This window comes from Styela clava, chromosome 5, assembly GCF_964204865.1.
Source record: "Styela clava chromosome 5, kaStyClav1.hap1.2, whole genome shotgun sequence".
Taxonomy (NCBI): domain Eukaryota; kingdom Metazoa; phylum Chordata; class Ascidiacea; order Stolidobranchia; family Styelidae; genus Styela; species Styela clava.
Window position 1 is genome coordinate 17,386,713 of NC_135254.1, and position 27,596 is coordinate 17,414,308.

The 27,596-nt window shown below is 32.1% G+C and overlaps 1 protein-coding gene across 11 annotated transcripts in view; it reads right to left on the reverse strand.

The window, feature by feature from the left end:
* Positions 1-27,596, reverse strand: part of LOC120344592 (uncharacterized) — a 62,042-nt gene that overhangs the window by 15,327 nt on the left and 19,119 nt on the right. For 5 of the 11 annotated variants that reach the window (XM_078112748.1, XM_078112746.1, XM_078112754.1 and 2 more), the window contains 31 exons: positions 27,044-27,244; positions 26,288-26,386; positions 24,604-24,702; positions 23,732-23,830; positions 22,832-22,930; positions 21,037-21,135; positions 19,230-19,253; positions 18,962-19,030; positions 18,274-18,402; positions 17,290-17,388; positions 16,428-16,526; positions 15,504-15,701; positions 15,054-15,156; positions 14,237-14,331; positions 13,614-13,712; positions 12,879-12,971; positions 12,291-12,369; positions 11,653-11,758; positions 11,305-11,430; positions 10,244-10,495; positions 9,248-9,346; positions 7,907-8,055; positions 4,911-5,122; positions 4,284-4,413; positions 3,825-3,896; positions 3,348-3,444; positions 2,461-2,625; positions 2,128-2,311; positions 1,554-1,679; positions 1,266-1,295; positions 639-735 (listed from right to left, as the gene is read on the reverse strand). In XM_078112748.1, the coding sequence (XP_077968874.1) occupies positions 639-735; positions 1,266-1,295; positions 1,554-1,679; positions 2,128-2,311; positions 2,461-2,625; positions 3,348-3,444; positions 3,825-3,896; positions 4,284-4,413; positions 4,911-5,122; positions 7,907-8,055; positions 9,248-9,346; positions 10,244-10,495; positions 11,305-11,430; positions 11,653-11,758; positions 12,291-12,369; positions 12,879-12,971; positions 13,614-13,712; positions 14,237-14,331; positions 15,054-15,156; positions 15,504-15,701; positions 16,428-16,526; positions 17,290-17,388; positions 18,274-18,402; positions 18,962-19,030; positions 19,230-19,253; positions 21,037-21,135; positions 22,832-22,930; positions 23,732-23,830; positions 24,604-24,702; positions 26,288-26,386; positions 27,044-27,244 (3,628 nt within the window). The remainder of the gene's footprint in view (positions 1-638; positions 736-1,265; positions 1,296-1,553; positions 1,680-2,127; positions 2,312-2,460; positions 2,626-3,347; positions 3,445-3,824; positions 3,897-4,283; positions 4,414-4,910; positions 5,123-7,906; positions 8,056-9,247; positions 9,347-10,243; positions 10,496-11,304; positions 11,431-11,652; positions 11,759-12,290; positions 12,370-12,878; positions 12,972-13,613; positions 13,713-14,236; positions 14,332-15,053; positions 15,157-15,503; positions 15,702-16,427; positions 16,527-17,289; positions 17,389-18,273; positions 18,403-18,961; positions 19,031-19,229; positions 19,254-21,036; positions 21,136-22,831; positions 22,931-23,731; positions 23,831-24,603; positions 24,703-26,287; positions 26,387-27,043; positions 27,245-27,596) is intronic. The other 6 variants (XM_078112750.1, XM_078112747.1, XM_078112756.1 and 3 more) reach the window with 4 other exon arrangements.

Genomic DNA, 27,596 nt, shown 5'->3' on the forward strand with positions numbered 1-27,596 from the left:
AAAGTGGATTGTGTATTCACATAATTATGGCAAAAAGAAGGATAATCGATAATATGTTAATCAGGTATATCAAACCACTATTTTGTCTATCATGTAATAAATAGATAGGCTATAATCAGTAAGTAATGAATATGTTGCTTAGCTATAGCAAAGAAGTGCAGAATCTCAAAATACAAACTGCCATACAGGTTGTGAAAAAAATTGATAAGAACAGAAGAAATGTGTATATACTTTTAGTGCAACACATAATAACAAGTATACTAAATTATCTTGGAAATGCAAAACTAAAAGGGATTGCTTTCATAAAAATGTATTACATCTAAAATGATGATATTTTTTTTACCCATGGGTAAAAATTTCGGTATTGTAATAATTTTTTTTTGAAATTTTCTGGCACATAGGTAATACTGTTTTATTCCATATAACAGAGTTGAAGATGATTTAAATAACATTGTACTAACTTTAAAAATTGATTGAGTGCGACTTATGCCATATAATTTGATTTTTCATGAAATTCAAATTTCCGAATCAAATTTCAAATGTGGAATTAAATTATTTACATTTTGAAATCTTTTTTAGATATGAACAGTTTAAAAATTTCTACCAAAATTTTGCAGTTAAGATACAAAGTTACATACCTGATGAAGGATCCACAAGATAATAACGATCTCTTGCTTGAGTAACAGAAAGTTGTGAAGTCGATTCTGGTTCTTTGTCATTAACCACTGTATCAGTCTTAATATATGATGAGTAGAAAAATAAAAATGAACTGTTACAAAAAACTATACAACGCATTCATTGTTGCAGCTGATATTACAAGCTTGTCGACTCATGATGGAAATAAATTTCTTGAATTTGAGCATAGAAATATTTATTTGAACAATGAGCACTTTAAGATGTCTTGTTCTTAGGGTGTGCAACCTGTGACCCGCAGGCCAAATGCGGCCTACGAAAAAGAATCGTCAATTTTGATGGTATTCCAATAATAATACATAAAGTATTGTTACAATATAACTTTTGTTATGAAGTCAGTTCTCAATACATCAGGTTTGTTTTATTACAAATTACAATCAGTGTTTTTTCAAATTTTTTTTCATTTCATTTATTACACCATAAGTAGCACAAAGTGTACCAAAGTTCTTTTATCTAATTTATACAGGACCTTAATCACCATCCTGTATTATAGCACTAAAAATATACAGTGATCAGAATAAGGCATTGTTTGTCCTTATGTTACAAATTCCTTCATCAAGGATAAGTCATACCTTATATAAATCCTCATCAGAATCCCAATCCTTGAATGCGTAAAATAACACAAAAATAAATTTTCAAAATCTAACAATTTTGACAAAAAAACTCATTGCTGCATTTCTATAATATAAGTTATACCTTTGCCCTTAGAAAGGCTATATACCAGAAACTATTTTATTTTACTTGAATGGGTCGGTGAGCATAGGCTTTGAATTGGGAACTTTGTTTACCCACGCTTCACTTATGAGTCATTTTGCTTTGACATAAACAGAACCGATATTAAAAAAAAGTCATTTAATCACCTTTACATATGGAGGCAATCGTATATTCAAACTGCATAACGGTTTTCTGGCTCCATGAACTTTCGCACCTTTGACATTTCGGAAAAATGAGAGGCGTCCACATGGCTCTTGTGTCATGTCTCTAACCTGAATGAGATGTGAAAAACATTCAAAAAAATAACAAAAACGTCAACAGATGCATAACCAACGCAATATTGTTTCGATCCTGGACTGGATAGTTGCAGCCTTCGTAAAAAAAATTATAATTTTGTGAATTCTGGCTAGACTTCATACATCAATCATCAATTAAACAAATACTATAATTTCAATATTTATCCGAGTGAAAAAACAAATTTAAAAAACGACATGATATATTCATTCTTTTGCCAAACATGGACAAGATATTTACTCCAAAAAGGTATTTTCATAATTGAATAATCCATTATGAAATCGGTAGATTAGAATAAATATGATAAATATCAATAACATAAATAAAGCATGAAAAGTTGAAAATTACAAATTGCTCAGATTTTGTTATCAATTTTTATTTTCTTTTATGAATCTTCAGCTGTGTAAGGTCTACTGTTTACATTACCTTCACATAAAAATGTAGTCTATTTTCTTGAAACGGAACAAATGTACATGTTGGTTGTGATTGTTTTTCTATCATTAAATTTCCTGAACATTCCGCATACATGGAAGATGAATTTAAAACTTCAATATCTCGACTTCTTGCAACTTCAATGAAATGTTCTTGATTTTCAAGTGTTCTTTCATATCTGTAAGTAAAAGATTTTCAGTTTTTATAGGCGACACATTTTTTTCACTTTTTTACTCTTTTTTTACACTTTTACTACACTTTTTTTATTTTGAATAAAACAAACAAATTGTTGCCCATTTAATCTAGAAAGTAAATTTAGTTATCCACCTATCATCCGTTAAACAAAATACTCGTAATTTTGCATTTGAAACATCTGTAGTTTTAGCGAGAACAACAAATTTTGCCAAATAAGGAACAAGAGTTGCTTCCGAGTAAATTTTCTCCGCAAGTGCTATTGAATCAGCTGACACCGGGCAATCTATTAGCCAAAACCTGCAAAAAAAAGTTTTGATATAAATTCAGCATCCAAAAAAGGCGCTCCAGAAGTGTGTGTACCAATATGGAAGACACTAATTTTGTTTGCCTACTTTACATCAAGTTGTGTAAAGTTGTGCCTATGGGCAGGGGGTATATCACTCGGCTGACACAGACAGTCCCCAAACTTGTAATAGATTTTAATTATTTGGAGGAAGGAATCGCTTCCAATTATGAAGTTCAATCTAGAGGTTCTCAACCTGAAGGCAAAAATATCTTGACGATTACATCCAATCCGCCTTACAATAAAGATCTTGTAGCTAATAAACAAATATCTCATTAATTTACAATCAACAAACAATACGTAATTGTTTCACCTTTCAATACTCAAAATGTTAGAGGTATTACAAAAAAAATTTGGGGTTAGGGGCGTGGAAGCGTAAACTAACTTTCGTGGAGAACATGTAGGAAAAAGGTTGAGAAGTGCAGTTTTGATCCATTGCCATAGCATATACATTTGGAGTCCATTATTGAAACTTATTATACAAAAAGGATTTTTTCATGTAAAAATTTGGGGTGGCAATTTTCTTCCATATACACAAAAATTGTTTACTATTATGCATAATGCATAGATGGATGAATATGATAATTAGAATATAAAAGGTAAAAATGCAGAGAGCTGACTGTACATATATAAATAACATTATGTAATAATAATAATGAAAAATAACAAATCATACTTTGCAGATACAGTGGTTGTAAATGAAACATATTGTTCATGGAAATTTAATGGCGTTGAACCAGTTATATCTTCCCATTGTGCAGGATCTGTTCCACCTAAAAATAACAAGTTTGGAAAATTAATAAGTGAAGTATATCATAAATATACCTACCGGTTCATCAAATAAATTATAAATTAGAAGATTATTCGAAAACATATTGTTAGATATCAGTGACTGCTTGTATCGGGCCGTGAAAATCCTGAAATAGGCTCATAGAAAAAATACCGAAAATGTCCTCATGCATGACAAATATGTCATTTGAGACAACTGTTACAAGATAAAATCTTCAAAATATTAAGAATGAAATTTGAAAAAATAAAAACCATTTTTTCTATAGATATTCAAGTTTAAGAGCTCCCAGCCTTGTGTTTTCCAAATGAAATTTACAAATTATACAAGATTATAGAATACCATATTTTTATAATTCATTCTCACCCGATATGCTACACAAGAGTCTCAATGTCGAAGCTTCACTTGTGCTTAAGTAGTCTTTCATTTTGCCACCCTCTAAAAAAGATGAAGATTTAATGTTAATCGTAATATTAAAACAAAGAAAAACATTATAATATGTTGCAATAAAATGGTAATATTGTACTTTTTCATCCTCCAAATTTCAATTTTGGAAACAGAGAGCTTAAGCATGAACAAAAGTCTATCAAAATCAGAACAAAAAATGCTGAAATACCAACAGAATTATCTAAGACAGGCTGTAAACAGCTTGCATTAGCAATGACACTTTAATTCTATGTTTGGGATTACTTTGATTCTACTATTTTGACAAGCATGAAGAGAAGTTTAATACTCAGTTATTCTTTGATGTTTCCCAATTTGTAACATTTTTTCAATTCTATCGCTGCTGAATGAATATCACCAACATAAAAAGTAGCAAATTACCGGGTAATGGAATAGCAAGTGTGATGGGTCTATGAAATTTTCTTCTTCGTGGTTCAACAGTTACGATAGGACTTGCTTTCGCTTTTGTTCCAACTGTTCTTTTACAAATTTCAGATGAGATAGGAAGTACCTGTTTTATGATAGAGAAAACAATTTAATGTAATGAATTAAAAATGGTGGATTCAAACGCTAGAATCACTTCAATCAGTAATCAGTATAGTAGCCAGAGGGGTTGAAATTTTCGCAAAACCGAAAAAGTCATAAATGCTCATGTAGGCTCATGGATTGCGCAACATAAAAATCATTGTACACTGAAAAAGTTGGCTTATTTAGTGAGTATCTTTATCATGGTAGTTCCACTGCAATTTCCAGTTTTGAATCCTCCCCCTATTTGAGAATTCTTGCTGCACCCCTTACTCCAATAGATCAGTAAGTTAAGGAATACACACTAGAATCCGCTAAAACTTGAGCTGGAAGACATTTTCACATCTGATACAAAATAGCAACCATATATGAAACCATATGATTAAGCCCGGCTATCTTTTTCTCCTCAGAACAAAAGGAATTCTTTACTTACCGGTAATTGAACCAACTAAATATAAAATTAAAAAACAGACAATAAAGCACCTGAATTCCAACTTTGATTTCTTTTGTTAAAGCATCTTTAGGAAAAGTTGCAGAAGCATGACTGATAATATTAGATTCCAGAACTCCACCCAGAGGTCCAACTTGACACACTTCTTCTCTAGTCCTCGAATACAATGCAAAATACCAAGGAAAATCTTTTGTGATGACACGAATCACCCTTCGTTGCATCAATTCCTCAGATGTTTCAAGTTCTAGAGAATATTTGAAAATTAGCAATGGTGGCATAGTCTTTAAGTAATAATATAACAGGAAAATAAAAATCTGTATACATTACTGCTTCAACCACTAAGCCATAGGACTTTGTTTAAGAGTTGCAGAGCAAAAAATCAGAGCAACAGTCAAGGGGTATGGATGACGAGTTTCATAAACATAAATGTACCTATTCTGAATAGTATTCTATCATCTAACTCAGCGGTTCCCAAAGTGGGCGAAAACGCTCCCTTGTGGGCGTTTGCGACAACTAAGGGGGCGCTGACGGCAAATTGGGCAATTGGGGGGCAATGGCTATTAAACTGGGCGATTGGGGGCGCTGACAACAATTATGATATAATTTGATTACTTCATTAATTTGATTTGTTTGACCAGATTTGCTCGTAATTCTGGCGTGAGGGATCTCATTGACGTAAAGCTAATGCCTTTTTTTTTTATCCATTTCGCATTGTTTCATAATAATACTAGTCTGACACATGACAGTCGTGTATTAAATTAATGCTTCTTTCGCCGTTGCCCTTCTTCTGTTCGGCATGTTTTGTTGTTTGCAGTTTTGCAGTTTTATTTTACTGCCGTGTTGTCAACGTAGGACCATTTCTACGTTGCGACTCTACTGGTTCATTTATTTTTCCTCTGTGGCCATTGAGTAACTAGGCTACTGTACTTGACTTGGCAAACGGCAAAATTTCAGGTGTAGCTTGTTGCGGTGTCATGCTGTGCCCGACATTATTTAACCATTCGTGTTGCATAAGTTAGTGATATCAAAGATAGTGACCTACGCTATTTATCTGGTTTATTATATATTTATATTAATAATATTATATTATTATATAACAGCATATTAACACTAATCTCAAAGCACCACAATGAGTTTGCCGAAGCGAAAATGTAGGCAATATAGCACAAGTTATCTCCAATATGGATTCATTCCAGCCCCAAATTCTGATTCGCAACCGATGTGTTTGCTTTGTAATAAAACATTTTCTAATGAAGCGATGAAACCGTCCAGGCTTTCTCAGCATTTAACAAAAATTCATCCGGATAAAGCGGACAAAAATATTGCATATTTTCAGACGCTCTGGGATAATTTGAAAAAGCAAAAAACCATTGGTAATATGTTTTCAAATTTATCCCAGAAAAGCGATGATGGTTTACTTGCATGTTACAATTTGTCTTTGATGATAGCAAAAAAAGGCAAACCGGATACGATTGGTGAAGAATTAATTCTACCATCAGTAAAGGAAGTTTTGGAAACTGTTTTGCAATTACAAGGCGTCTTCTACAATTATCAAGTCTATTCCATTGAGCAATAATACTGTACAAAGGAGAGTTGATCAAATGGCCTCTGATATAGAAGATAGGCTCTGCAGTTTAATTAGGAACACAGAGTTCAGTCTTCAAATAGATGAGTCCACATTGCCGGGAAACGAATCACTGCTACTCGGATATGTTCGGTTTGTGCACGATGCAGTTTTACACGAAGAGCTAGCAATGGCTCTATCGCTGGAAACAGACACTCGAGGCGAAACAGTGTTTCGGGAGGTCAAAAACAATTTTGAAGATAACCAAATTCCTCTGACCAATATCATAGCGTGTGCAACTGATGGTGCCCCAGCTATGGGTGGTCGTTACCGTGGTTTCATTACACTTCTGGAAGAAGAAAAAACCCGAGTATGCTGACTATTCATTGTGTAATTCACCGACAACATTTGGTGGCCAAGAAATTGAGTACTCGTCTTAGTTTTTCGTTGAAGATAGTCATTAAGGCAGTAAATAAAATAAAGGCTTGTGCGCTAAACAGTCGCTTATTTAAACAATTATGCAATGAGAATGATGAAGCATTTGAGCGCTTACTACTGCACACCGAAGTAAGATGGCTTTCCAAGGGGAACTGCCTTACCCGATTTTACTCACTTTTTGACACTGTTGTTGAATTCCTACAAACTTGCGATCCGAGTCTCGCGAAAGATGTTATAGTGGTCAAAAATGATATCGCTTACTTAGCAGACATATTTTCCAAATTTAATGCACTGAATTTATCTCTTCAGGGAGACGAAATTAATCTGATAAAAGTGAAATCGGCACTGTCTGGGTTCAATAATAAGCTAGTGGTTTATGAGCAAAATTGATCTTGGCGAGAATTTTTTCAATTCTCAAGCTTACAACATATAAGGACTAGTGGCGGGAGCATACCTAATAGTGACATAGACACTTACAGAAAGCATCTTTTAGAATTACACAATGGCATGAAAGTTCATTTCAAGGATGTATTTCAATTGGATATTCCGCCATGGATAATTGACCCATTCAGTAATATTTCTGAACATGGAATTCTTGAGGAGGAACTTATAACATTGCAAAGCGATTTTGAACTCAAACCAAAGTTCAGTGTTTCGTATCAATCGTTCTGGCTACAGAATCAAATCAAGTTGAAATATCCACACGTGTGGGATAGTGTTAAAAAGTTTTTCATTGCCTTTCCCAGCTCATACTTGCCGTGACCGCACTTCTTGATAACAAGAGAAACCGCCTTGACATAGTCAGACGAGGAGACTTAAGACTGTTTCTGACTAAAATGTTACCGGATAATAATAGGATGGTGGCATTTCACCAGGCTCATCCTTCTCATTAGACTAAATATTATATGGAAAATACATTTCTTTCATCTTTTTGGTCAGGGGGGCGTTCATTAGTCAACAAGTTGTCCAAGGGGGCGCTGCTAGAAAAAAGTTTGGGAAACACTGATCTAACTCATTTAATCTCACCTATTCCTTTGACTTGTTGTAAAAATTCTTTGTCAGAACAAGCTTGTCGATGTTCTCTCCATGTTTCACCATCGTCAGATCGTATTACCATAATTTCTCTTTCTTTTCCATGTAAATTGGCGAAATGGGGTATTTCAATTGCAACAGGTCTGTAGATAAATTATCAGCATTTCAATTTTGACAATTTTTAGACAGCTATGTGTGTATTGAACACTGAATTTGACACTCAGGCATAATCTGTTATGAAAAATACTTTTACAGCCAAATGAAATTTGTAAAATTACACAACTTAGTTGAGGGCTCAAGATTTTGAACGTTAAAAGGATTATTTTTAAGAGAGAATGCTTAAAACTTCATTTTTTCTGTGGCAATATGGGAGAAGAAGCCGAATTTACATAAAAGCACAACAATTATATTCTAATAAATTATATCAGTATTGCATGATTTTGTAGCATATTGACTAGAGTACTATGTAAAATCAAAACAAATTAGAAAGAAAATTTCATAAGAATTACATCATTATTTATTAGTTTCACACACAAGTAAAAATTATTTTAAGAAGGCGAATTAATCAACATTTGAAAAGAATTACTGTAGTTCAAATGTCACATTAATATTTTAATATTTGTACCATAAAGAATATACCCTGGAAAAAATAATAAAAATTTCTTTTTCTTATTCGAGTTCAGATGTCAGAGAAAATCTACAATTTAGACAAAAAACAGTATTGTGCCTAATAATGATGGATAATCAAATTGTGGCATATCTTATTTTAACCAAAACTAAGAGCATTATCTTTATTTAATTGTTAAGCCTGACCAAAGCTCAGTAATCAATTGAAAATATTATGATGTCAATATTATTAGTGCCATGACGCCACTGGTCCTCATCCAAAATGTAATGTATAAGTATTGAACAGACCTCTGCGAACCAAATATTAATTTTAGCTATGGCATGCAGAAGTAGATAATAGTAGTTACTAGTGACGAGCCTTGTTCAAAGCTAAACTGTGACGACAACAACATAAAAACATGGAACATAAACAAGATTTAGGCTTTTGCATATTGAACGATTCATTACAGCATATAACATGCAAATTGTGACAATGAAATTTATACAAAGAATAAAATAAAATTAAAATTGCATCACCTAAATTTACAGTTATTGTTGTAAGTCTTCTACAAATTAGGAATTTATACCACTATACTTAAATGACATACATTTGTACATAATTATATGTTCATTGAACCAGAACAAATCTTTTATTACAAAACAATTGAGAAGAAATCATGCATATCAAATTGTTTATTTGGACAATTGCTTCACAACATGTATCATTACCCATAAAACTTAGTGTTTTTAGGACCCATCTGTAATACTTTTGAAGCAGGTGACTCTCCTTCATTGAAAATGGGTAGGTTGGAGGGTACATGTAGCTTGCTGTGCAATAGAATAGAAGAAACTAGTAATTGAGAATTGAGATACCTAGCTAGTTTCGAAGTTTACAAAATGAATGAAAATTATTAAATGTTAGTAAAATTCCAAGTGAAAATACAGATAAATCAAACTCTATATATTAAATTAGAAAATCTTATTATAAAAAAAAAGCATAAAATTTTACTAATTTTTCATCAAAAAAATAATTAAAAATACAAAACCTACTAAATGCTATAGTACTTGTTCACCATTGGAATACCGACTCGACTGCACGGTTTTAAAGGTTAGAATCAAATCAATGAGAGAAAATGTTATTAGTGAAAAATGCACTCTCTAGAGTCTGACAAAATTTCTTTGCCAAAATTTTTACACAATGAATATGAAATTTCATTCTAAGTGAATTTCAACTGTTGTGTATATAGATAGAATTGCCATTTCTTTATGTGAGAGTACACCATAAATTTTCCCATCTAAATTATGCCCTTAAATTCTATATATTCTAAAAACTGCAGACGTTTTGATTTATGATTTTTATTTTTGTCAGTTTTTTAAAAACTATAATATACATATTCATTTATAGGATGTTTGAGCATAGATTGGCAATTGCCACTACTGTGGTGGATAAATACATAAATTGTATTCGCCTATTATTACTCCGAAAGTGACCAAAATGAAAAGCATAACATATTGTTTTCTAAAAAGTCTGAAGGGCAAAATACCTGTGGAGCACAAAGTCTGTAAACCACACATATAAATTGGAGTCAAGTTATATAAGTGCTTTCCACTACAGTTAATAGAGTTGTGAAAGTTTCTGAAGACAAACCCATGCTGTTAATTCACACTATTCTATAACTAACTGTTTTCAAATAAAAAAAAGGTATAATTTGAAAAATGGCATACTCTAAAAAGCTTGTTCCTTTTCCTCCTAGTTCCAGGACTTCGGCAGCTTTCCCTTCATCTTCAAACAATGGTAGACCACCAGGAGGAACTGCACCAAAAGATGATTGACGCAGTTGGTGTCGACGAGCCAATCGACATGTGACACGTGTGGGAGAAGCGCAGGCTTTTGGTGGGACAACAACGTGTAAATCTGGATGTCGTGATCCTCTCATTGTACCTCCACGAGCATCAACCATAAATGATACGAGAAATCTAGAAGAATGATAGAATAGGATATTTTTATATTTATCCCAGGGGACAAGAATGCATGACAGATGCATAAACTTGATGGTGGAAAAAAGCTGTAATTGGCGAGCGGTTACATGAATTAGCCTAGTTTGGCGAGGTGTCTAGCAACCCACCAGCACAGAATTGACCCTATTTGAATCAAATCTGCAATAAGAGGTGAATGGCAAGTGTATTCCTAATGCTTAGCATGTTGCGCCAACTGCCAAATTTCACATTCCCAAATTAAAAACACATGGATTCACAAGTGCAGTTTTAAGTATTTTGTGGCGTCTGAAGCTGCCGCAAAACCATGGTGGTATTTCCAAACCATGGCCGCTATGGTCAAACAATGACGGCTGACTTTTTAGCTGCCACAAATCAATGGCGTGAGGCGTGTACCACGGCAGCAAATTGAAAACCAATGACGGGTAAAATTTTGCTGCCACAAACCAAGGCATGTTGGCTGTAATGACAGGGTTACCCCTGAAGGTGACAAACTTTGGTTAAGTTGGAACATTTTTACTATGAATACAGTTTTGATAGATTTGGGTTAGGTTTCAGGTTTAAGTAGACATAATTTCGCATGATAAACTAAAATCTGGTATATGATATCGTGAATATACCGATAATAGTGTCATTAAACCATGGAAAGAGACGCCGCGGTTCGTTTGTGGCAGGAGCTGCCATGGAGTGGTAAGAACTGCGCCTCTGGATTCATACTGCTTTAATAAGCTACTTTCTTACTAATAAGTTCTATTTTTGCCTCGAATTTGATAACCGGTAGTATTTCTTACCCGCTGGTTCTTCGATCCTTAGAGATTATATTATCGCTCTCGCTTACTGATGAATTCCATGACATTCTTTTTTCCATTGTTGTTATGGATGTTGTTGTTGTTGTAGATTCCAACGTTGATGATATCCTAATATTTATGAGAGAATGAAAAAGATTTAAGCATGCAAAAATAGAAAATACATAACAGCATAACAAAACATCATTCAACAGTTTCATTGATGTATATTACAATAACTTTATCATGATATGCAAACATAATAATATGTTTTGGTATGGGCATTATATTTTCTATGATAAATATGAAATTTTATCACAAATGAGCAATAAAATCAGCTAGTAAATTAATTACCTCGAAGTCATCAGCATTCCAACATCAGAAGCTACAATACTGTCATCACCTAATTCTTCAAGTTCATGTCCAGTTAGATATTCACCTTCACCAGCCATTTCATCTTCTGTAATATGTAATCAAAATTTGTCTTATTAAATTAAAACACTTTTTTACATGACATATTCATACATTTTTGCTCTGAACACAGCTCTGCACAGGCATTCACGGATTTGTAATATTTACTCTATTTTGGAAAGATCGAAATATTTCCAGTTTAGCATTTCCTGACCAAACTATTACACCATGGATGAGGTGGCAGGAATGGGATTTGAACCCAAGATTTTAACCAGCTATCTCATCATAGACAAGCTTTACAGACTAGGCTACGACAAGCATGATAAGATTGGGAGATGGACATGAATAATTCATTTTGTTTAACATTGCATAAAAGTAGGTCTGTCAAATAAATCCAATTTAGGATAGGATAGGATTTACATATTTATCCCGGGGAGACAAAGCTAATAAGACAACCAAATTATATGACAAACCACGGCCTCTCGTCCAGTTACCAGTCAATGTCGGGTATGGGATTAGTTAGCCAGTTTTTTGTTAGTTATTATTTGTTTGCCAGTTATTAGAAGCATAGTTGCCGTTACCTTCATCATCTGAAGCATCAGACATAAATCCCTCTTCAAATGTTTCTGGAACATTCATTTTGTGTTTTTCTTCCACAGACTGTAAAAGTCATTATTTAATAAAGGGAAAGTTGTGGTTTCGTCATTAACCAAACTTTTAAGAATAAAAGTCATAAAGCATTAAATAACCATTCATCTTCAAAAATTTACAAAATAGACGTAAAATAGAATAAAATTAAACTGTAGTGTGATTTGACAATTGCAAAATAATTTTTGACATCTTGCCATTGAAGTAAAGGCTTCACACTCGGAGTAGGATATCAAAGCGACAAGTATCAATCAACAAGTATTTTATACTCATGTTACAGCCACTGAGTATTTTGACCAAATAATAAATCAGCGATGAAGTATTGAAATTTGAAAACCAGAATATTTTATTTTTATTTAGCAAAGTACTTTTTTGTAAATCAGCAAAAGTAAGCCATAAATTTTCGTATTTAAATGAAGAATAAAGATTTAATCAGAACTAGTTTCATTCAACAAATATCAAAGAAATAGTCATACATTATCTTCATCAATGTCTGCTATATTAAAACAATTAATACTCACGCTTTCTATGATTTCAGTAGTGACAGTTGTCAAGGTGTCAACACAAGTAATGTACCCAAGACGTTTCGCAAGTGAGAGAGCTGTGTTTCCATTCTAAAAAATAGAGTAGAAAATACCATTATTGAGTGAATCAAATTAACTCAAATCTCATATGGTCATGCAAGGAATAATGCGAGAGAATAATGGAGCAATATCAGCACAAAGTGTGTCCCCATGCATTATAAGCTTGTCAATTAACATGGAAAACCAAGAGTTATGATTTTATGTATAGAATATATCTGGTAAATCCTAAGTGATTACCGTGTATTCTCACATATAAGCTGAGTTCAGAATTAGAAAAAACAATTTGCCAAACCAAGGGGTGGTTTAAACGCGCATAACTCTGATCACACTCAACCGAGATCACATTATGTTAGCTTAATTCCAACAGCTGCAACTAGAACCATGCTAAGTTCTCACAATAAGAGTGTATGATTTGTAGGGTCAAATCATATGCAAATTTTATAAATTTACCGTTTTTAGGGGGTCGGCTCATATGCGAGGATATACATTAAGTATTCTGAAAATATATTTATGGATTGTTTTGCTTATATTCACGTTTGATTCCTACAGTGTGATATTTATTTCTCATTGAATTTGAACAATTCTATTATTCATATAAACTTTTATATCATCCCGCTCTCTCTATCTCATATAGTTTACAAAAATAAATTTTTAACATATTACATTACTTACATTTGTAAGCTCATTTGGTGATGCACCAAACTTCAGAAGAAGATCAACAATTTGAGTGTGACCTTGTTGAGCAGCAAGATGGAGGGCAGTGTATCCATTCTGAAAAATAAATTGGGGAAATTTAATTATATTGCATAGATAACCATAATAAAACTTAATATGATAGCCTACTGCAAAAAGCTGATTACGTTGGTTTTAAGTTTAAATCCTATAAGACAGGAGTCAGGGGTGCGCAACCTTCAATACAGGAGAGCCAGATACAAATAACTGGGTAAAATGGCGGGCCTTTATTTATTTAACTTTATTTAATATTTTCTTTCTAGTAGTTGCAAACAGACAAATTTTGGTAAGCTCGGGTATGGGCTGCGCAATGCAAAGGAATTGGATTTACTTGCTTATACTAGATTGAACTAAATTAAAAACTTGTTATGGATCAGCTAATTGGAGGGTTTACCTGGGTCAAGTCAAGTTTATTTTTTTCCAACCAGTAAAAAACAAAAAACACATGCAAAAATATATAGAAAAAATGATATTTAAATTACTGGGGAAGGGAAGCCGCGGGGAACCAAAACTGGTTATCGAGCTGCGACACTGCGAATATAAATTCAAAAAACTAAACAAACCTTTGTCTTAGCATTGACTTTTGCTCCCAGAGAAACCAGGTATTTCACCATGTTGATATTTCCATGATGACAAGCAACATGAAGAGGAGTGTAACCTGCATGTAAATAAATATATTAATAACTATCCGCAATAGAAAAATGTGGAAATTTAGATGGGAAGATGGGATATTTTTGAGAAGGCATCAATAGTAATTAATTCCTTTGATTTTTATAATTCCTTATGCATACGTTAAAGTGAGTATGAGAATATAAGAAGCAAGACCAACCGACGTTTACATATGCCGTTCCGAAAAAATTACCTACTTGATAGTCATCAAATATGTAGTTTACCGATCTATTACATCAAAATTGGATAAAATATCATATTGAAATAACTATAAAAATCAATGATAATGAATTTCATTACAGTGTACATTGCCAATACACAACTGCGAATTTACAATTATAATCAAACTGTGAGTTTCCTGATTCGCTAAATTTATTTCAGATGTTCAAGTCAAGTCAAGTTAAATTATTTTCACCAGAAAAAACAAGCAAATACAACATTAAAAAAGAAGATAATCAGACACTGTTACTGGGAGAAGTAACACCTAAGGTTCTAATATATATAGGTTCTAATAATATCTAATTACAGAAAGAGAATTTTATTTACAAACTTTTTAATTACTATCGGTATTATGGTATGTTATTATGTTATTTGTATCGTATTGATAGTACCGGTAATACCAAAAAAATGTTATTGCACAATCTTTATTTTAGGAATATTCATGTTCATTATATTTATATTATAAAGCATATACCAGTAAGTTATACTGACCTCCTTTAGTTAATGGATCAACAAGTGATCTATTGTCATAAAGAACTTTAGCTACAGATACTTTGTCTTCTTCGGCAGCTAAATGCATTGGAGTCAAACCATGCTGCAAATAGAACGAAAATGAGTTGTAGTATATGGCAGGCCACTTATCATTGATCCATATTTCTAATTGCATTAACTTCACATCAAGATGAAAACTGGCAAGTGTTACCAATAACACAACAAAAGAGCAATCATGTATTTTCATATTTATCTTGGGGGAAACGAAAGCTGATAAGACGGGTTAATCATACGGTGTACCATGGCCCGGTTGGCGGTTACCATTCCATGTTGGGTATGGGATTAATTAGCCAGGTTTTCTTTTCAGATGCATGGACTTAACTTACATAAAACTGTGCATATTGCATATTCATTTTGTTTGTTTCACATGTAATTATGTATATGTGTCACCTTCGCCGTTCCATTAACATTCGCATCCTTTGCCAGGAGAAGGCTGCACATATCTGTGTGTCCTGCTTGTGCAGCCAAATGTAGAGGACTTGCACCCATGCGTGTTTTACATTTAGTAGAAGCTCCATACTCTAACAATGTGACTGCAATATCGATTTGATTCTTTCTGGCAGCAATATGAAGAGCAGTGTAGGCATTCTAGAAAAATGAGTTAATCAATAATTTTTGAGCAAAGTCCAAGTGAATAATTACAATTCCATATACCATACTCTCTATAACAGGTACAGGGCAAAAACATTAAATTAATTTTTCTCAAATTACCGTATTTTACGAACCATTAGGCAGGCGCACCTTGTTATAAGCTTACAATAACTTGCTTAGTTTCGGTTTTATTCATACATAAGGCGCTTCGTGCCATGAGACATTTCGGTTTTAAACCAATACCGGTACTGGTTTTAAATGTAAGCAATGAAAAACATTGCTTGCACTACCTGATCCATACATATGGCACACAATCGATTTAGAAAAAAAAAGGATTTAAAGTGGGCCTTTCGTTCCGTAAAAAATATGGCAAACAAGTTACAATGTTCATTTTGCTACAATGTCAATTAGGCTCATTTACAGTAAGTGAATGCACAGAGACATGAAGGACATTATGGTCTAACCCTAACCTGGTACTCATAATATCGGGGGTACCCTTTTTATTGACGCAATAAAGTACAAATATCGTTATATAGAAATTGTAGTTCTTCTATTTGGTTTCCTTTTTAATAACTTCTGCTCAGCACATTTTATTTTATTTTTGGTATGCATTTGATACTTTTGATTGAGGCAATACACTGATTTACTTTAATTGGACAGCACTTCAAGATGCTTTAAAAACATTTAAACTATAATTTTTTGATCCAATAACTAGTCGAATACCTTAGCTGGTGACTGTGGAGAAGCACCAGACTTTAGCAGTAACAAAGCAACATTTTGGTTATCAAAGTGTGCGGCAACATGTAGAGGTGTCAGTCCATTCTGAAAATAATGAAAGCATCAAATAGAAGTCAAGAAAAGTCTAAATCGATTTAAAAAGAGTAATAGAACCGTCCCCCTTTAACCCATTTTTTAAAACCTCAAGCGAGAATTTCCACATTTTAATATGATTCTTGCAGTTCAAATTATACAGGGTGTCCACAAAGCCTCTATGATTTAGTAATAAGGAATGATGACACAGTCAAACGATAAATTCGTTGAATTGTTAATAGACTTCAATAGTTATCCAGGCTATTTGTTTCCCCCAAATACCTGTATAGAATCAGCTTAGCTAAAAAATAGATACGTTTGTGACATCATTGAACCAAAATTGGTACTATGACGTAAACAATGGGATGAAAGCATTTTGCATTATTTATAAATGTGAAATGAGATTACTGCGATGATGCCTTGAAACATGAAAGGAGTCTGATCAATAATGTACATTTATTTCACTGATAAAAGCATTTCGACAATAATGAAACAATGGGGGTACTTAGGATTGAATATACTACTGGTATAAATTGGGTAGAGCAAAGCTTTGGGTAAATCAACCCCTATTACCCCCTGTTACAGATAGTTACAGATAGCTAGTAAATAACAAATTTGTACAATTTTTGTTGACTCATCAATTTTGCGATAAGCTAAAATTATAAAAAAACGAAATGAAATAAAAATGATAATGTCTGAAATATTTAAATAAATAATGAAAAGCATATTTATCTATTGACGCAATATTAATATCATATTTAAAAAAAAGTCCTACCTTTCCCGCAGAATTGGGAGAAGCAGACTTTTTCAATAGTAGATTCGTAACCTCTAGTCGTCCATACTTTGCAGCCAAATGAAGAGGTGTAAATCCTTTCTACAATGGAAGAATGATAAAAAAACTCATTTTAGTTACATTACAATAATTAATATCAAATATTTTACATTCATTTGTGTAGTAACTATATGAAAATCTCAATTAAATGGGCACAAAAGTGAGATTGTGACTGTAAAGTGCTGGTTGGCTACCTGTTTGCAGGGATAGTTTGTTGGAAAATCCAATTGACTAGCAAAATTTGAGCAAATTTGTTATTTCAAGGGCCCATAAAGTCCAGTGAAGATGAATAAAAGTGTTTTGAATAACATTCAATAATATTTCAAATAAAACTACTGAAAATTTAAAAGGGACTATTACCATAGTTATAGACAAATGTCCACACCATAATAATAAGCCTCACTTCCAATGTTGCATTTGAATAGTTACAATATGTATTACTCCTACAGAATACATTCTCCACTCCATCAGAGAAATAATTGATTGATCATATCGGCGAAAATGATTGGAAAACCCAAAGCATAAACAAATCAATTCCCAAATGGTCATCTAATTATGAATTTATTTAACAAGTGCAGAGCCAGAAAATTAATTGGGCAATATTCAAATTAGACAACCAATATTGGATAAGCAATTATTCAACTTGTAGTATGTAGTTCAGTATTGCATCCAATAGACAACCAACAAACCAAACAACCAATAGAAAATCAACTAACAGAGTAACAGACAACCAATATTGATAAAGCAATTATTAGGTTCAGTGTTGCACTAAATTTTAAAATCATTAGTTTACTTTCTGTTCTGGTAAGAGGTAATGATAGCAAGCATGTTCAACTTCCATCTTATTAAAAATAGAATTCATATAAAAATTGTATGACTTATTCGTCTTATTGTCTACTTAAAATGATTGATTTATGAAAAGCTTACCTTTGTGGCCAAAGATACGGCAGCACCTTTTTCAATCAAAATTTCACAAACTTCAACATGACCTTCTTTAGATGCGATGTGTAATGGAGTGTAACCATCCCGCATTACTTCATCCACAACAGCAGAATGCTATATAAAAAAATAAGTAAAAATAGTGTAATTTAATGTTAAATTATTTACAAGAATAGAATGATGAATTAGATTTTAATGGGTTAGCAACAGTTAGTACATTGTATGAAATAAGAAATTACAAATATTGCTCTCAAAAAATTTCATCAATAAACCTAACTTTGTCATAGAGCATGAACTAAAATTTAGTATACCTATGCACTGTGACAATTACTACAAAATCAGTTTTTCAAAGCAAAATCATGAGAATTCACTCAGAAATTAAGAAGAATGACTTCTGAGCAAAGCTGCTGGCACCCACTTGAATGCCAAGAGATAAAGACACTATAAAGAATTATAGAATGGAAGAATATAACAATGATACTTATAATGATTGTGTCAAAACACATTACTTAGGTATTTAAACACTTCAAAGTCATTTATTAATTGCTAACGAACTGCCCACAGTTCTAAATCTTAGACTATGGTATACATTGTACCGGTTTATATTTATGTATAATCGAAATGAAGAACATGGGCAGAGAAATAGACATAAATTATTTGAAATATAAAGAACAACCTGTATTAAAATTTTAACAATAGCAACTCTATCCAATCTTGCAGCAAGATGAAGTGCAGTTTGAGATTCCTGGATATAAGATAAAGAAAAAAAATAAATTTCCACAAGTTGAACCTAAAAAAAAAATTCAAGCAAAAATACAATTTCTTTCTTCATTTTTAAAATATTCCCATAATATGAAATGAAATGTTGTTTCCAAGAACTGCTTACACAAAGCAATGAATAATTGAATAAACATAATTATCTACGGTATGTCGAGTTATCTCACCTCCATGTATAAACCATCCCACTCCTTAGACATAAATCGAAGCAAGAAAAAGAAAAACATTTGATGAACTCACCATACATTTATTATGAGCACAAAATAAAGTGTAGAAATACAAAATGCAACAAGCATACATGCACATATCGAAAAAAATACATTCGTTTAAAGAAATCTAATGCTAAAACTATACTACATAAATAGTAGAAAAGATTTGGCACAAAACTTTTATTTAATAACAATTCATATCTAGATTAAAATTTAAAATTTATATTTAATATATGAGCGACATATTTATATAACACACCTCTAAAAAATCGAAACAAATTGTCAGTTTGATTGCATTATATTGTAGCATGATGACATAAAACAAGCAGACTTTTTGTTGTAGTCACATATGCTATTTATTTCAACATGTTGAAGTTCTTTATTCTTCTTATTTGCATTCCATCTGAACTACTATAGAGCTACACACTATTTTTTGCATATATTTTCTCATTTCAGAAGGATTCATTTACAAAATGTGTGATTCAATACAAATGCTAAACAACCACAATTATATCTACACAAAGAGTTTTCAGGTTGAATGTGCCAAAATGAATCATACATCAAAATCAATGTAGCATAGACCAGTCTCTTTCCAGTTTTACATTGATACTAAATTTGTTACAACCTGGGTGAGATGGCAAGCATGGGATTCGAACCCATGGGTTTTTAACCTGCCATGACCCCTTGGTCAAGTCTAGCACTTAAGTCACTAGGCCACCGTGCCCAATTTTTAATCAAGAAATGAGCAAAAGCAAACAATTTAAAAACTATGAATGACAAACACATAGAGCTAACATTCAACAAGCATTTAGTATAATGTGCAAGACAGCAAGCAAAATGCATTCTTCATAACATTAAAGATGGAAAATACGAGTGGACAGGCAAGCAGGATTTCCAAATAATTGTCATTTAATAATATATTATTTGGCAACACAATTTTTTGCAAATTTTAGGATATCATATTTCTGATATTGAATTTACAAAGAATAAAACAAAATAGGTACGTCGATGAATATTTTGAATTTTTTAGTTTCGTATATTTGGTTGAGAGTTGCATACATAATTGAAACAAGGCTTACTCTAAGAGTAATGAATAATGCATCGAGGCAGGCAAAAGAGGAATATTTTGAGCCATAAAGGATATTATTGCATCCAACATGTTAGTGATACTATAAATCAAAATGAGACTTTTTAAGTTGCTCTTATCGTAACATTTTTAATAACATGGAAAGCAAAATAAAACAAAGATCTACAGCATTTATCTAAAACTAGAATTTGGTGTTTACTGCACTGATCGATATATTGAAAGGTTATGACAAACTATAACACTTACGTGCACTAAAGCTTAATAATTAGAAGTAATAGAATAAGTAATATAAAAGATAAACTATTTCATAATAATATGTTGAGTGATTTGCATTTAAAATTGTATAAAATGTTTAAAAATTTTACTGGTATTTTTAAAAGATTTTTTATTTCTATCAAAATGCCAGACTCTAGACTAGAACATGCAAGGGGTTTTATTCACCAAAAAAAAGTGAAAGAAACATGACAACATATCGTAATTGCTAATTTTTACAATACAAACTACAGAAAAATAAGAGCATGCTTGTCACAGCCAGAAATTGATTTTTCCTATCATAATCAAACAATAGAAATATTTGATCATATGTGAGAAACATATTTCCATCTGTGCATCATTAATAAAGCAAAAAAGCAGGCAACATCACCAAATCAAAAAACTTTACACATATGTATTTTGCACCTTTTTTCTAGTGTCAGGATGAGCACCATGATCGAGAAGGTATTTGACTGTAGCTTCCTGTCCTGATCGTGTAGCCATGTGAAGTGCAGTTTCTCCTCTCTAATAATATAGTATAAGAGAGACCTTTTTACTTTGCATTCAGGTGGAAAATTAATAGGTAGGGTTTGTGAACGTCATCATTTCAATGAAGTTTTAAAAAGCATAGAGTCAAAATGCATTGTACCATGAGATGTCTGTTAACAATTTAGATCAGTGGTTTCCAAAGTTGATTGACTGGGAGACTAAATTAGATGCAGAAGGGGGTGGGGGGTGGGGGTGGGGGGGGGGGGGGGGGGGGGGGGGTGGGAGGGGGGGATGGACTGTTACACATAATTAAGTTGCCGCTATAATTGAATTGTTACAACCATACACATGCTCAAAACTGTTATAATTTCGTAACAATTGGCAGTATCTAGAACGCAAAGAGGTAAAAACATAAAGTTTTAAACTATTTCACACAAGTTCGCGGGCGTGAGCCGCAGTTTGGAAAACACCGATTTAGATACACTTGTATAAGGAAACATCATTACACAATATTTTATAATAAACCATTATATTGCGTTATTGCATACAGAAAGTTTTAATAACAGTTATTCAAAAAATATGAAGGTCAGGGCAAAGCCAATTGCTATTCTAGATGAACAAGAAAAGCATATTTTGAAACGAACTTGCACTTGAGATTTTTATGACTAATTTGAATATTTTTGGAACTGAGGTATGTCAATAATGTCAGTACAATCTTATATGTTGAACCTATTTAACAAAAACTAAGCATGTTTCCTAATATCTTTTTTTATTAATAAGTAGCACTGTTGTAAAATTTTAATACCATTTAGAAACATTGTACTATTTAGATAATCTCCACAATTTCTACAAGAGGCATATTTTCAATGAATTCACACTTGAGATTTTCTACGACTAATTTGACTATTTTTTGAACTGAGGTATGCCGATAATGTCAGTACAAACTTATATGTTGAACCTATTTAACAAAAACTAAGCATGTTTCCTAATATCTTTTTTTTATTAATAAGTAGCACTGTTGTAAAATTTTAATACCATTTAGAAACATTGTACTATTTAGATCATCTCCACAATTTCTACAAGAGCAATAACTACACACAATTGTTTTGATTGTTACTGACTGTCATATCTTCTGAAGATAAACATGTTTTGATCATCGAGATTATGTTATAATGCGAGTGACAAATTAACACTAATGTGATAAATAACAAGGGGTAACATAAATTAAATTGTAGGTCCTCTCAAATAGTGTTTTATATAATTCTTGTCTGATCATAAAATCCTTGAATTCATTCAAACACTAGCTAATATGTATTATACTGCAATTTAAATTTTATAGGGTGTCTCAAATGAAATAGAACACACAAAATTGGTAATCGTATTAATGGGTTTCATTTATTTTGGGACACCTCATGAGCAATGTATATAGTTTAAAATACAATTGGAGATAAAAATAATGAACCTGTTCAACTATCCATTTTTGTATTTTATATTGGGCCATTACAGACTCTGATGACCTTCACGGCCGTGCTGTTACCAGTCATTTACAGAAAACTTTGATTTTTTATTCTATATATGTGTTTTTTGTTTGGCGAAAGTAATTAATTCTTCTTCTTTGCTCCTATATTCCACCATGTCTTTGTATTATACAAATAAATTTAATAAAATGTCAAAATTTAGGAGAAAATATTGCATGCACCAAAATTTATATCATAAAGTAAAATAATCTCACATTATTGACTGTATCCAGTAGAGCCCCTTTTTCTAACAGTATTTTGACAATTTCATAATGTCCCATGAAGCAAGCAACATGTAGTGGAGTCAGTCCAGACTAAAAAAAGTAATTTTTTTTTGATCTCTTGTACATAAATTTTAAAATAAAACAAATTCAGCCAGTATTTAGACTAGATAAATAAAACAGTGATATTATAATGTCTATTAATATATCTGAATAACTTTAGAATAGAAAGAAAACTTTTCAGGCGCTTCTCAATTTCATTCTAAACAAGCCTGTAGAAATGTAACCACTTATAGGTACCGTAAGCAGCTACATTTCAACTAATATTGGGTTTATATTAAGCGTACCCAATTTATAAAAGTTGTTGTTTTATGAATATGGGTCCTGTAAATCTTCATATCCTTCGTTCAGTTATAAAAAAGTATAACATGAACTTATGTTTTGGTTTCGGGACTAACTATTAATTCTTCTTTATGATTTTGTGCTGATGGATCCGTATGTATATAATGCAAGGATGCTATAGCAAGAATAAAGATAACTACTTTGAGTGATTCAAGAGTCTTGCTGCACATTAACACAAATATATTTCAGGTAACTTTCCGTCTGACAAAGGTATGTAGCCTATGTAAACGTAACATTACAGTAATATTTTTGTGTTAGTGTGCAGCAGGACTCTTGAATCACTTAAAATAATTAACTTATGTGCTGCAATATCATGATTACCTTAACAATAGTTTCCACATATATATATTACAAATATATTTACTAGTAATATTTTTACATTGAAATGTTGTGAATATATTCTATCTTATGTCTAAGTCTCATTACAGGAAAAATAAGTACTCAATATGAAAGTTCGATATTACTATCATACTACCCAATTGCTTGCTATACCTCTGTCGTTGCTTCTGTATTTGCTCCATGGTTTAACAATATAGTTATAATTCGGAATTGATTTTTCTTACATGCCACATGAAGTGGAGTGAATCCATTCTGAAAAATATTTTAAATACCCATGAGCAAATTTTTGAAGGCTGAGCTGTATACAAGGTATGGTGAATAGTAGCTCCATGACGTACGCAAAATATCAACATAAAAAATATTAGATATGGGCATAAAGCTTGCGTCTACAATGATAAAGTTATCGAGATAGAATTTGAACCCTTACATGAGACTTACAAAAGGTTCTTAGGTACTGGAAAAGAAATGCAGAGCTAACTAATTTTGGTCATCATCATATATGTAATAGCACATTAAGCACTAATTTGAGAGGTTTCAGATTCGATACCTTCTACTTTATTGTCTATTGTAATGTTGGACACAAAGTGGACTATGGATTGCTTTGCTAAGTTGTTGTTGTTGCAAAACAATTTTTTTTGACAGCTACTGAAACTGTTGACTTCAAATTTTCAGTACTTGGAAGTTGGAGATAGTAGGAAGGTAGCAATATAGCTATCCCTTTTATATTTTTTCCATATCCTACATGGCTGTAATCACATCCAAAATTTCGCTGTTTTTGTTCAATTCTTGAGAAAACTCATATATCAGGGCGTGTACATGCTTCATATAAAATCCCTTACAATTATTTTAACAGTAAATTTGCTGACATTCCAGTATTTGCTACAATATTTATATTAACTGTGACTATTTTTATTTGTAGGTCTATTTATCTATTTGTGTTTTGGATATAGACATTAAGGGTTCGACGTAACGCATGAAATGAATTGAATAAAATCTCGAAATATCTAAAATAAATACATAGTTACCAGTGCTTTCCCATCAACTTTTGCATGCTTGGACAGAAGAAGCTTTGCAACCTTTTCATGTCCGCAATGAGCTGCGATATGAAGTGATGTTAGATAGTCCTGCAAAAATATAATATGGACTGTCAGGATATGTTGCCGAACCAATCGCAAAATGGAGATGAAGTTCATCACAATACGAAATGAAGGAAATTTTGTTGTGATCTTATAATTTATATTTAGCTACCTCAGAGTTGGCCTTTCAGTATTTGTTATGGAAATAATTCAATAACTTTATATTAAAAATCTTGAACATAATGTAATGATAAAAAAAAATAAGTAGGAGATATAGAAGATTTCACTAGACAATGAATTCAAATAGTACGACATAATCGAATAAATAATATTAAGTTGCCAAATCAACCATGCAATACAACAAAGAATCCAAAAATGCCTAAATATTGTTACAAAAACTGTGAGATTAAAAATGTGTATAAATAACAAGACATAGTAAATTATGTCCAATGCAGCATCGTCTTTAGAAGAACAAGAACCTAAAATATGACTAACTGCTGCTCAAGTGTATGAATGATCCTAATATTAAAGGCAGATGCCGCCTCATGAATCACTTTTCTCCGAACCCTAAGATTGCCCAATATTTTCAAATAATTTTTTTTAAAGTTGATAGGTCTTGAATGAAATTGTTTTTTTTTACAGAAAGCCTGGAATAAAAGTGCTTTCCTAACTGATTAAAATTTATATTGAATCGAACTAATGGCATTGATTATGATTATGCAAGCCACGAAAAAAATTCTGATAATTGACAATTCAATCAATATTACAGGATGCACATGTACTGGATATTGCATTATGCTGTTGCACCATATGTTCATTAAAGGTTTAATTTTGCACCTCACCTACCCTATAATAATTAGGAAGCAAGTGTTACCGAAATAGGACTGTATAACAGTTGGGCACATCACAAAATATAAGATTTGGGTTGAATAAATAGAAATAAAATCATAAGAGAAAAATGAATGAATCTCAAAAGTTAAAATCACTTAAAAACGAGATAAAAGTGAAAACTGAAATAAAAAATTTATTCATAACAAAAGTGCAGAAAGTATGTATATTGGTATAGACCAAAAACTAATAATTTAAATAATTTTAATAAATACTAATCTGTATTTATTTCAATAATGATAAAATGATATTAGAAAAAAATATTCGTAGTGAGGTACAAAAATAGATTAGTATAATAGATATAACAAATGGTCTATCTGAGATTGGCACTCTAATCAATACAAATCATGGATTTAATATTAATGATCAACCAGACATAAATACTAGTAAAATATAACATAGACTGCGATGATCTAGCAGTTAAAGCAATATAATGGTAATTTAATTAAAATATAGCATTGTGAGAATTTTTTAATTCGTTGCGTACTGGAGAAACTTTTTTTGTGTGGCCCATCTAGATATCTGAAGTTTATGAATATGGCCTGCCGATAAAAATGTTGCACACCCCTGGTGAAGACAATGCAGAACCTGAAAGATTCTGTTCCTCCCAGAAATAATAGCGCTTTACAAATAGTTAAATATCAGCAGCTGCTTGTGAACCCCCTTTTTTGGAGCAAAAACAGTGAGTAATCATTGTATAAAAAACACACTAGATCAAAATTTAGAAGTGAAAATACATATTTACCAATGTTGTGTCATCAACGGGATAATTCTTTTCAATTAAAAGTTTTACAACGTCAACGTGTCCACCTTGTGTTGCCATGTGTAGCGCAGATAACCCATTCTAAAAAAATTAGCATTATAACAAAAATATTTTTTGACAAATGGAACCATATGAGAGATAGCTACTCAAACTGGACAAAAATAAAAAATAAAAGTAAATAATAAAAAATATACTTTTTGCAGGAATAAATAATTATTTTCATAACTATTCATTCAAGTGACATAAATTGTAATAAGTAAACCCATATTCCTACTTATTACATTTTAAACTTCAATTTTTATGTCAATGAATCAATAAAGCAAACAATGGTAAACTTGAGTGCTTTTACAGGGGATTATAGGTATTGGAATCGTACACTTTAAATCTGAAATATTTTTTTGTTAAGCGTAAGTTAATAGGATGAATTAAGGGACAAATGTAGTGTAGAAACCGTAGAATATATTGATCTACGTTTAGCTCAATAAATCAAATTCAATCTCATATTTGTAACTTGCACTGCAAAAAATTCGGCAATAAATAAAATAATGAGTACTGATGTAAATAAATAAACTCAAAGCTTCGCTTATGCTGATGTTAGCAAATGTTCATTATTTAAATTGACTCAAGTATTGGAAATATGCTTGCCAACCCCAAGGTACCCTACATGGGTCAGCAGGTTGGACTCCGATGCTTTATATAAAAAATCAAATAAAAAAAAATGATTGAACTGTTACTTACTTTCGTTCTCGGTATTTCCGAGCTTTTCATTCTATCCAGAAGCAGTTGTACCACTGGTTTATGTCCTGATCTAGCAGCACAGTGCAACGGAGATAAACCATCTTTGGTACGAGCATCCATATTAGCATCTCTATCCAAGAGCAGGGAACAAAAACGTGTGTGACCACGTTTAGCAGAAACATGCAATGGTGTGATTCCATTCTGTAAATTTCCCAAATTTTTTGCATATCAAGTACCGTATAAGGATTAATTTCCAAATATCATTTACAGGGCAAAATTTTAAGAATTGCCACTTACGTAAGTTCTTGAAAGAATGGGATTTTAACATAACCCCAATTTGTCTGATGAAATGATAACAGGATCGTTGACTAAATTTTTTATATGTTTCATACATATTTCACTCTGAAAAGGCTCTTCACAAGAAATCAGTGCTTGGTAAGCATATATAAATTTTAAAATTCTGTTTCAAAATAATTTCGTTGGAAACCTCTTTACTACATATAAAATTTCTTGGAACAGTTTTATGTGCCGGTTTTTATACTTTAGCAAATAT